The sequence below is a fragment of the Bufo gargarizans genome, chromosome 2, assembly GCF_014858855.1.
Source record: "Bufo gargarizans isolate SCDJY-AF-19 chromosome 2, ASM1485885v1, whole genome shotgun sequence".
NCBI lineage: Eukaryota > Metazoa > Chordata > Amphibia > Anura > Bufonidae > Bufo > Bufo gargarizans.
Genome location: NC_058081.1, coordinates 78,613,655 through 78,625,861, shown reverse-complemented (window position 1 = coordinate 78,625,861; position 12,207 = coordinate 78,613,655). Strand labels below are relative to the sequence as shown.

The 12,207-nt window shown below is 47.5% G+C and overlaps 1 protein-coding gene across 1 annotated transcript in view; it reads left to right on the top strand.

Moving 5' to 3' along the window:
• NCAPH (non-SMC condensin I complex subunit H) overlaps nt 1-9,753 on the top strand; it is a 68,212-nt gene extending 58,459 nt beyond the window's left edge. The window contains exons 14-18 of the mRNA XM_044279244.1: nt 4,363-4,494; nt 4,572-4,682; nt 7,208-7,290; nt 7,384-7,459; nt 9,495-9,753. Coding sequence (XP_044135179.1) covers nt 4,363-4,494; nt 4,572-4,682; nt 7,208-7,290; nt 7,384-7,459; nt 9,495-9,554 — 462 coding nt within the window. The 3' untranslated portion in view covers nt 9,555-9,753. The remainder of the gene's footprint in view (nt 1-4,362; nt 4,495-4,571; nt 4,683-7,207; nt 7,291-7,383; nt 7,460-9,494) is intronic.
• Nucleotides 9,754-12,207: the final 2,454 nt, after the last annotated feature.

Here is a 12,207-nt window from a genome sequence, read left to right as displayed (position 1 = left end):
ATGCCACTGAATTTGTGGAGAAATGGTTGTACCAGTTATTTCATGAGAAGGGCCTATCCTCCCTCTACGCGGTTGAGCGGGCGCACCGAGTGCCTACGCGGCTGCTCCCGCCAGGCAGGCCTCCTCGTCCCATACTGGCGAAGATTTTACATTTTAAAGATCGGGACACTATCCTGCGTCAATCCAGGGACAATGATGAGATGGTCCTGAACGGGGTCAGAGTGTCCATCTTTTCAGATTATTCGAATGAGGTGCAGCGGCGGAGGAGCCGGTTTATTGATATCAAGAAAAGGCTTAGAGGGTTGCAGGTCCCATACGCCATGTAGGGGTTGGGTTAGGGGCGTGAACTCTGAGCGGTTGATGTTTGAGTGGGGTGTGAGATTCAGATATATCCAGATATATTGCATCGTTTTACCATGACACAGGTGATTAAAGTGTTGTGCTGGAACGTGAGAGGTATGGCAGATGCACGGAAACGGCAGTGTATATTTCAATATTTGGGGCGGTTTCAGCCAGCCATATGTTGCCTCCAGGAAACTCATTTGACAAATGATAATGTGCAGTGGCTGAACAAGAACTGGGTGGGCCATGCGGTACATGCAATTTATTCCTCACACTCCAGGGGTGTAAGTGTGATTGTGCATAGAAGTATTGGATATGAGCATATGCAGCAATGTGTGGATGTTGAGGGCAGGTATGTATGTATCGTGCATAGACCTGGCTTTGGTTAATGATGTTATGCTACCACTGATTAGGGGTGTTGTCTATCACCCTCGGTCGTTGTCTGACCATTCTTTGGTGCAAATTGACATGTGCCTGGGGGTGCTCAGACAGGGACCGAGGCTGTGGAAATGCAACCCACGTTGGCTAAATGCACTAGGTGACTTATCTGGGGTTTCTCTGGAGGTCAGGGAGTTCTTTGCTATCAATGGAGGGACGGCTTCAATACACGGAGTCTGGGATGCCATGAAAGCGTTCTTGAGGGGAGTACTGATTAAAGAAATTAGTAAGCATAAATCTAAGTCCAGAGAGGCGGAGGTCAAGGCCCATGTGCAAGTGGCGGAGGACGAATGGATGTTTGGTAGATCCCCTACCCTGGCTAATAGTGAGGCGCTGGCGGTAGCTCAGGAGCAGTTGAGGTGTCATTTATTGCAGGCCGCAGAGAGGAAACGTAGCTTTTACCGCCAAAGATTTTTTTGAGGAGGGGGAGAAAGTTGTGCATCTGCTGTCGGTGGTTTCTCAGGCACAGAGGGGCTCCTCCTGTATACAGGAACTGAGGGATGGAACTGAGAATAGTTGCCAGGACCCGAAAGCGATATTAGACATTCTAAAAAGGTTTTGTGTCTCTCTATACGCTTCCACTGTCTCTAGCTCTGAGGAGGCCCTGTCCGCCTTCTTGGCTGAGGCACAGTTATCAGTGTTGGCAGACGAAGATAGGGAGAGATTAGAAGAGCCGATTTCACTGGAGGAGTTAGAGGCAGCTCTTGGGGAGATGGCAGATGGCCTACCAGTGGAGGTATATAAAAAGCTACAGGGGGTACTCCTCCCAGAGTTGCTCAAGGTCCTTGAATACTCCCTGGAGGCAGGTTCGCTACCACATTCTATGCAGGAAGCTATCATCTGGCTTTATGCCTGGGAAATCGACTGCTATAAATATCTGCAGATTGTATGCAAGCTTGAATATTCCGGCTGATAACTGTGGGGATAGGGCTTTACTTGCGTTGGATGCCGCCAAGGCGTTCGACAGTGTTAAATGGAACTACTTGTGGGGGATCCTGAGGGTCATGGGCTTCGGTGCACGGTTTATTCGGTGGGTGAAGGTGCTGTACTCGAGCCCCAGGGCGAGCATTAGAGCTAATGCGGGTCTGTCGGATAGTTTTGCCTTGGCCAGAGGCACCAGACAGGGGTGCCCACTGTCGCCCTTGCTGTTTGCTCTCGCAATTGAGCCACTTGTGGCCCTTATTCGCCTGTCACCTCATATTGTGGGGTTTAGATATGGTGTGATGCAAAATAAAGTGGCTATGTATGCTGATGACACTGTTATTCTTGGGCGACACTGGGAATTCTTTGGATGCGGCCATGGCTCTAATTGATAGATTTGGGGGCTTCTCTGGGCTTTGGATAAATTGGCAGAAGTCTGCTTTGATGCCGGTTGATGGACAGGCCCTTTCAGGTGGGCGAGTCAATAGTTTGGTACCCTGGGTAGAAAAATTTAAATATTTAGAGTTGTCTATAACACCTAGACTGTTGGATTTTGAAGAACTTAATTTAACCCCGTTGCTAGCTACTTTTAGGCTGAAGGTAAGGACATGGTGTAGACTCTTTTTATCGGTAGTGGGTAGAGTAAACCTGTTAAATGGTGATGATGCCCCAGCTGCTTTATGTATTGAATAATGCCCCTGTGTGGATTCCTTTGGATAGATTTCGAAAAATACATTCGATGTTTAGAGATCTTATCTGGAAGTACGGCCAAGCTAGGATTAAGCTGGAGACGCTGCAATACCCCAAGGCTGAAAGAGGTTTGGCTGTTCCCAATGCCTGGATTTATTTCTTAGCCTCCCAGTGTCAGCACTTTAAGGGCTGGATTGACTTCCAGCTGCCGGATGTGACGGGAAGGATACTGCAGCACTGGTTGGGCAGTCGGGATCTTATGGGTATACTGGAGGGTTCAGGAATGCATGTGGGGAGAGAGAAGGCATTGCTCATTGAACTTATGAAAAAGGTTTGGGTGAAGGTGAAACTGATTAGGGGTGTGGGCGGTGTTGGTGAGTTTGGGGGTGATGAGGATAGGTCAACTGACTGAGGGTAATGTATTTAAATCTTCTCAGGGTTTGCAGCAGGAATGTAATATCCCCAAGGTTTGGTTTTATCAGTATTTGCAATTGAGGCACGCCTATGATGTCACGGTGAGGAAAGGGTGTACTATATCTAAAATAGATGTGGTTCACAAAGTGGTTCTCCCGGTTGGGGGGAAGAGAGGACTGATATCGCAGGTATATACTTTTACTAGATACATTTTTTTATAGGGTTCACACTTACGAGGATGAGGAAATGGGAGGATGATGTGGGGGACATCTCTAAAGATCAATGGGAGGATATACAGTACTGGAGGCGGTTCCCAGAGTGTCTAAGTGAGCAGGGCAAGCTGTCGCAATTATTCATCATTCGTAGAGTATATAAAACTCCGGTGTTTTTACGGAAAGTTGGTGTTAGAACTGATGACAAATGTCCAAAGTGTATGGAGGAAAGTGCTGATCTGCTGCATATGCTTTGGTCTTGTCTGGTGATAAGTGGTTTCTGGGACGAAGTGTTGGCTTTGATTAATCGCAATCTGGAGTTGAGGTTGCAAAAGGATCCCAAGGTATGCGTGCTGGGCTATGTGACGGATATTGGAGGAAGTGAGCTGGTTAAGGTGGCAGTGGGGAGGCTGATGTATGTGGCTAGGAAGTTGGTGGCGCAGAGGTGGATCCAGGGGAGTCCGCCAACGTCGGAGGAATTTGTGAGAAAGGTGCATGACATGTTGACGTTAGAAAGGGGGAGTTTGCTAGGAGAGGATGTCCTCAGAAGTTTGAGAAGTTGTGGAATGAATGGTTGTCTCATACTCATGTTGTAATATAGGATGCTTTAGAGATCTTCACGCTCTGTTCTATGGGGGGGGGGGGGGGGGGTTGGGGGCGAAAGTTATGTTGTGGACAGGTAATTGTGTAATAGCTTTTTCTTGTATGCCTATATTGTACACTGATTTGTGCTGATATATTCATGATATTGACATTTGCTCATGTTTTATTTTGATTTTGCATTGGTGGTTTGGAAAAATGACATGTATTGTCTTATAATAAGTCATTTTTATTTGACCATTAAAAACGATTTGATTGAAAAAATATGAGTGCTAGACAATAGCCCCGTGCGCACGATCAGTGCCGCTCCGGGACATATGGTCTGCTCACGGACCGTATATCTCGGAGGGCATACGGAAGACTTCCTCACCACAATGATTCCTGTTTATTTGCAGACAGTGCAGTGAGTGGTGAAGTCCTAGTTGGAAACATCAAGGGGTTGGCTTTTTAGTGTAAAAGAGGTTATGCGTTATAACAAGTCCCACAGTGTCCCCAAATCTTTTAATCCCTCAAGATTTGCTGAACTGCCGCTCAGGTCCTCGCTGCGAGGTGGAGATGTAACTGTAATATAGCCAGTAGTAAGGAACTGAGAGGCAGCACTGGAAACTGCGGAAAATTGAGGGATTTGGGGGCACTGGGGTAGTCTGTCCACCTTTTTAGGATTTACTTACAAGTTATCATTTAATTATTGTAGTCAGGAAAATATCTCTTCATTAAGTGTTCGTCCCACTTCTTCATTAAATAGGTTGATGATGATGACTATGATGATGATGGACCATTCATGGGAGCCAGAGATGAATTTACTGTGTGCAATGGGACAGAGGACAACAGGTTAAGTCTAGATGGTGAACATAACCTTATTGCAGAGCCGCAGAAGGTGAGAAGCTTAATTCAGTAATGAGAGCAGGAAGGAATGAGGTGGTTCTGTTCTACCATTTCCGCCTTTTCTTGCAGGTAAACAGGATAGAAATAAATTATGCCAAAACAGCCAAAAAGATGGATATGAAGCACCTGAAAACAAGTATGTGGGGGCTACTGACCAGTGACCCACAAAAAGATGATGAGGTAAGCAGGCCTTGAATGGGTATTCTTAGAGAACACCTTCAGTTTCACAAGGAAAAACGATTATTGTGCAGGACTTTGCAACACATTCACTTTTCTAAATCCATTGTATTAGAGAATTTAGCTTTTCACGGTTTATACTGCGGACTGCAGTGAACTTGACAACATTTCGTTCTACTTCCTAGGCTAGTCCACGCTGAGGGTTAAAGGGCTTCTGTCAGCCCACTAAACCCTTTTTTTCCCCCCCCGTTAATATTAATCCCTACACTGCAAGCTCCCTGTACATATGCTAAATATTCATTTTCGTTCAGTAGATATCGTTAAAAATCAAGTTTTATAATATGTAAATTACCTTGCTACCAGCAAGTAGGGCGGCTACTTGCTGGTAGCAGCCACATCCTCCTCTCATCATGACGCCCCCTCCGCCGTTTGATTGACAGGCCAGGGAACGGGTTCGTTCTCTGCTGGCCCTGTTCGAATTCAAAATATCGCGCCTGCGCCGTACCTTTCTTTAATCGGTGCAGACGCACTGAGAGGCGGCCTCTCTCCCGGCCGCTCCATCCTCAATGCGCCTGCGCCGGGTGTAGATGTGACGTCATCGGCGCAGGCGCATTGAGTATGGAGCGGCCGACAGAACGGCCGCCTCTCAGTGCGCCTGCGCCGATGACGTCACATCCACACCCGGCGCAGGCGCATTGAGGATGGAGCGGCCGGGAGAGAGGCCGCCTTTCAGTGCGCCTGCACCGATTAAAGAAAGGTACGGCGCAGGCGCGATATTTTGAATTAGAACAGGGCCAGCAGAGAACGAACCCGTTCCCTGGCCCTGTCAATCAAACGGCGGAGGGGGCGTCATGATGAGAGGAGAATGCGGCTGCTACCAGCAAGTAGCCGCCCTACTTGCTGGTAGCAAGGTAATTTACATATTAATTTCTACTGGAAGTTATGAATGATTTGCTATTAGCCTTTAGTAAGGGTACAGAGGGGGTGGTAAAAACTTGGGGGTGTGTACCTGCAAAGATCACTATCCAATCAGTGGTTCCATTTTGAGACTACAGGTACACACCCAGCTGGTTACCACCCCTCTGTCCCCTTACTGCAGACTGCTAGCAATTCATTCATAACTTCTAGCAGGAATAATAAAGGAACAGCAGGCACTAGAAGTAAACAGAATTTTCAAAGAACATTACTTTTTCCAATTACTGTATATGTTCTCTAGATTTACCTGATGTTCAGTTTGATAAACCTCTTCCTGCAGACACATGCCATTGTACACCTATTTAGCTGTATTCCGCTAGCATTGACTCCCAAAATAGTTGACTACACGTTTCACCACAGATGAGCCAAATGTATTAATTTACCAGCCATACGATTGCCTAATGATTGTCACATTAGTCACACGGAGTCCAAACATGATGTGAACCCAGACTCACACATTTTATGACTGTACCATTGTTTTGTAGACAGTAGGACTGCACGATATATCGCCAAAGCAATCGTATCGTGATAATAGATTGCGATTTGTCCGACCCAAAAATGCTGCGTTTACCTACAATGATACACCCGTCGCACAGCGCGGTCGGCGGGTGTATCAACAGAGGGAGATGGGGCTGGGGGCCGGCATCTGGTTTAGGGATGACAGTCTAATGCACCGGCCCCGCTCACTGTTGTATAATCTTATCTAACCTGCATTGTTTAATCATGTGTAATCCATCTGTATTACTTACAGCTAAGTTCCATAGCAGGGAGGAGGAGGAGGAGGAGGGCAGGCGGCACGGCACTCACTACATCATGCACCTGCGCCGCCCACTTTATGAATGACGCAGGCGGCGCGGTCACGTGACGTAGTGAGTGACGCACCGGCCTCCCTCTCTGCTACGGAACTTAGCTGTAAGTAATACAGCTGGGTTACACATGATTATTATATTTTAACAATAGCAGTGTCATCCACAGATTCCCCCCCCCCCCCCCCTTTTTCATAGCAGTGTCATCCACAGATTCCCCCCCCCCCCCTTTTCATAGCAGTGTCATCCACAGATTCCCCCCCCCCCCTTCATAGCAGTGTCATCCACAGATTTCCCCCCCCCCCCATAGAAGTGTCATCCAAACCCCCCCCCCCCCCCCATAGCAGTGTCATCCAGAGATCTCCTCCATAACTGTGCCATCCAGAGATCTCCTCCATAACTGTGCCATCCAGAGATCTCCTCCATAACTGTGCCATCCAGAGATCTCCTCCATAACTGTGCCATCCAGAGATCTCCTCCATAACTGTGCCATCCAGAGATCTCCTCCATAACTGTGCCATCCAGAGATCTCCTCCATAACTGTGCCATCCAGAGATCTCCTCCATAACTGTGCCATCCAGAGATCTCCTCCATAACTGTGCCATCCACAGCAAATAGACCTCTAGCACAATTCCCTTAAAATATTGCATATCGTCGTCGCAATTTTTAGGGCCCTAATCGCAATCGCACAAAATTCCAATATCGTGCAGCCCTAGTAGACAGCTAATTATTTGTGTCCAATTTTAGCTGCCATCTAAGAACGAAACAGAAGCTGCAGTTGTGAAGGATGAGAAAGCTTTCAGTAACATCACAAGTGATCTTCAGAAGAGGTATGGAGGAAAAGAACAAGGCAAATTTTTTATTTGCCAGTTATACCTGTATGTGTTATCCTTGACAATCATTTGTTTGCTTGTGACCCTTAGGTTACCTACCACAATGGCACAGAACCTCTCTGTTCCTTTGGCCTTTGCTTGCCTGTTGCATCTTGCTAATGAAAAGGTGAGTAAGCAGAAGACCACACTAAAGTTTAAAGAAGCAAACTAGGATTTCCTTTTCTTTGCTTATATAGTGTAGAATAGGACATCATTAAAGAATGAGATAGTCTTGTGTGTTGTGTATACCTGTTTTATTCGATGTCTTATTTGTGGCTTGTTAGTCATCTTGATTCCTTCTCCCCTTAGATATGGTTTCCCATCATGTCTGGCTTTGCAGAGACCCTCACTGCACTGCTCTGTGTAATGGCAGCCATGACAGATTAGTGACACATCTGCCACCCCTCACTGCAGGGTTTCCATGTGATACATTTTGAACCTGTCTACCCTCTCGGCCCTGTCCTATCTCTCCCCCCTGTCAGCGCTTACATGCAGGAGGCAGGGAGACCAGTGTGAACCTACATCCCAAAGAACTACATTGGTGAGTCAGCACACACAGATAGTACAGACAGGCAGTGTGAGTCAGGAGGTTTATGTAACCGCAGCCAATCACTGTATACACCTGTCTGCTATATCTCTCCACCCTTACTACTTTAGATAGGTAAGACATTATGTCTTCAACAGAATACAGGGATATATAGAGGGACATGGAGAGTAGAAGGGCCTGAGAGCTGCCAGGAGGGATTTGATTGGTGGTGATCATCCTGTAGTTCACAGGAAGTCGGCCACAGCGGAGAGACTGAGTTCCTGTTTACACATTAGAGCAAGGAGTCAGACTTAAGATCACATGACCAGGTTCCCATAATGAAAATTTTCAAAATGTATGGATGTAACTGTGGTGGGGTGTAACAAATGACACTGCTAGAATACTGGTGATGAGTTAGTAATGTATGTAAAATAGCATAAAAATGAGTGCATCTTTAATAACATACAGCACACTACAAGAGAATACTTAAAGAGGCAGTTTCATTATTAGATCTCAGACATTGGGGGCATATCGCTAGAACAGAGCCTGCAAAAAGATGCCGCCTTCCATTTATTTCTGTGAGACTGCTGACTCTTACATCAGCCTGATAGAAGTGAATGGAGTGTTGGCCGCACTTGCGCAGTGCGCTTACCATTCATTTAATTGGGACTACTAAAAATTGCCAACTGCAATGCTTTGCTATTTTTGGCATTCTTGAAGATGAATGGAGAGCAGCTGCACACGCCTTCACTTTGAGGTCTCTGTTCTAAAGATATTTGCGGGTCCCAGAGGTGGGACCTGCACTTATCAGACATTGGGGGCATATCCTAGCTATATGCCCCTAATGACTGAGATGATACAACCCCTTTAACATGCGGCCTTGTCTTACCTACGAAGGATAAGAGAATCCAGCACCTGCCCTTCTCTCCTGTGTGTGAAGACTCCACAATGTCCGCCCAGAAGTGGAGGTACCGCGGCTTCACTCACAGGCCAACGGCCTGGTTTAATAGGGTTGATCATTCTGACAGAGGCTTTTTATATTTTCAAGATATCTGCTTGCTGTTTTTCAGTAGAAAACTTATTGTGTCCCTCTATTGCAGGGATGAGCAACCTTTGGCACACCAGCTGCTGTGGAACTACAACTCTCAGCATGCATACTTACACAGCTGGTCTAGTATCTTCCATAGAAGTGAAAGGAGGCTTGTGGGAGTTGTAGTTTCAGAAGAGCTGGAGAACCGGAGGTTGCTGATCCCTGACCTATTGGGTGGTAATCTGTCATGGTCATGCGATGGAAGCAGGTGCACAACACAGCACAGCTGTCAGATCTGTCCTGTAATGAGCCATGTACACTTTTCCCTGGAAGAAGTTAATACTGAAAGTGTACTGGAAAACTGTATTTTAATTATGCAAAGAATAACCTTTATTTGCTTGAATTCATGTTCCCCTGTCGGCTTGACCAGTATTATTAGCAAATACTTCATGGGGATTACAATTGTATAGTAAAACGGACATGTCTGGAGAGGTGACGGGGCCTCTTTGTGAGGTCTGATTATTTGGTTGCAGCTTGTTGTGCTTGACCTGTTGGGATCCAGAATCTTCATTTTTTTTTTTCTTATTTTTTTTTTCTCTTTTCCAGAATTTAAAGCTGAAAGAAGTGGATGATTTGTCAGATGTGATAATAATGCAAGGAGATTGACCTCCCGTACTCATTGACATCGTACAAGAATCAGCCATACGACTATGAAAAGTAAATGTTTCAGGATCGTTCCATTCCCAGTGGACGGCAGAGACACCTCTGTAAATAATGTATTTATGTGACATTTTTACATTTTTTATTCTTTTCCTCTACATATAAAAAAAAAAGAAAGCAAAAATAAAACACTTGTCAACTAAAATCCAGTCTTTAATATATGACACTGACAAAACATTTACAAGAGGGAACTGAATGGGAGAGTGTTTTTCCTCATAGTTTGGGTTCGCTGCTGTCAAGAAGGGGAGAACCAGGAAGTGCACCTGTCCGAGCTTTTGTACTTCTGCTTTCCAGTCCCTGTGATCCGCTGCTGCCTGGAAGCAAATTCTGTGTCGAGGTTCTGAAGGGAACACAACAGCATGTGTCATCAGAAGGACCTATAGACATATTGGAACTGTTCACCAAAAGTTTTATATGACCCTGTACCTCTTTACTAAGACGTAGACGCTCCTGCCACTGCTCTGAATCCATCCTATGTTCGGCATCCAACCGTTGTAATTTTTTGATTACCTGGTCGTGAAGAGTTCTCATTTCCTGTATTTGCTTGTAGAAGGAACACATATTCATGAATTAAAACAGGCAAATTTAACTCCACCCTATTCAATCAATATTAGGAAACTGCATACATAGCAATTCCTTTTCTCGCCCAGTTTCCTTGGGGGACACAGAAGACCTTGGGTATAGCTCATCTCCATAGGAGGCGTGACACTAAGTGAAAACTGTTAAGCCCCTCCTCCACAGCTATACCCTCAGCCTGGAGAGAGAGGCTGCCAGTTTTTGCTTAGTGTCCAAGGAGGCAAGACACTCCCTGCTACTGCAGGGCTGTTTTCTCCTTTGTTATTTTTAAAATTTTTGATTTTTACTTTTTCTTTTCTTTTGTTCCAGAATACGGGATAACAGAGACGCACTAGACCTCTCTGTTTCTCCCGGGGTTGAGCTGCGCCAGTGACGGCATCCGCACTGCTGCCTCCCCCACAGAAGGCAAGGTGGACCAGGGCAGCCCAGCTCCCCTGCATCCCGCCAGCGTAAGGGTCGCCCGCACGCCAAGTCCCTCTTCCAGCGTCCTGCCACTACGGTGCCAGTAGCTGAAGGGGCGACCCTGCTGGAACGGACCGAGGGTGAAGACGGCTGTGGTGAGAGAGTGGCTTCTCCAGCCCTACGACCCCCTCCCCCTTGACTGACCCCCAGGAGAACATTATAAACTGCACCTCCTGTATTATCTGCAGGAAAACCTGGGGTCTCACATAGTAGTCACCAAAGCCTTGTGAGCACAGTGTTAACGGTGGTCAGCTTGGGCGTGGGAAGTGCAGCTCCCATGCTGGTCTGGCCATTCTAGTTTGTTTTATTAGCTCCCTATAATAGGTGCATCCACTGAGGGGTTATGCTGGCGTCCCTATCATGCCGCCCAGGGAGCTGCCTCTCTCCTTGCAGGGTCCCCCATCCCCTCCCCCTATCCCCTTACCGGTGTGCAGGCATCCCCTCCTTTGAGACGGCTCAGGGCCCTCTCCCGACTGCTGCGCCGTAGGGCCCTTGTTTCCGGCCCGCGGGGTGGGCACCCGCGGCCGGCATGACTGCGGTTTTTCCAGCAGACCCCGGCCGACCGCAGGTGCTCTCTGAGCGTCTGTCTTCCGGTCGGTCGGGCGCCGCAGAAAGATTCTATCCCGGGCTCCTTCCTGGGCCCCCTGACTCTCCGGCCCGCGGGGTGGGCTCCCGCGGCCGGTATTATGCATGCGCCGCTCCCTCCAGATCCCGGCCGGTACCTCTGGGCACCGCAAAATCTAGGCCCCGGCTTCGCGGCCTACTAGGCCGCAATATTCCGGCCTTGATTGGAGGGGGCGGGCATTCACAGGCGCGAGTTCTTCCCGCCGGAGGTCCCCCCGCCCCCAGGGGATCGCTGCACCGCCCTCAGGTCCGATGCGTATTAACCTTTTGGATGCCGACGGCTCCCATCTGGAGGAGACCCTAGGATGGCTAGCCTCTCAGTGAGGCTGTGCGCTTATATGGTGGCTCCTTTCTGCGTCAGAGGCTGTGTTTTACAATAATTAATAATAAAAAAAAAAAAAAAAATATGGTGTGTATGTATGTATGTATATATATATATATATATATATATATATATATATATATATATATATATATATATATATATATATATATATGAAATATCTGTATTTTATGTTGGCTGCGCAGGATACTGCAGCCTGACCTTAGAGCGCTGGCCGTATGCCTGCCCCTATTCCATAGGCGGCATGTTGCGCTCCGTGGCACTGGCCAGGTATACATGTTCCCCTTCTAGGCGGACCCTTGCCTTCTCCTGGGGTACGGCGCTGGCCAGGTGCAGGCCGCCTTTTCTATAGGCAGAAATTGTCGCCCTCTCCAGTCGCGATGCTGGCCATGTGCATGACCCCCCATTATAGGCGGCATACTGCACTCTCTGGCTGCGGGCTGGCCTTGTGCATGACCCCCTTCTGTAGGCGGAATGCTGCCCTTTTACCGCATACGATGCTGACCATGTGCACGACCCCCTTCCATAGGCGGAACGCTGCACTCTCGCTGGATTTGCTACGGCCATATGCATGACCTCCTTCCACAGGCGGAA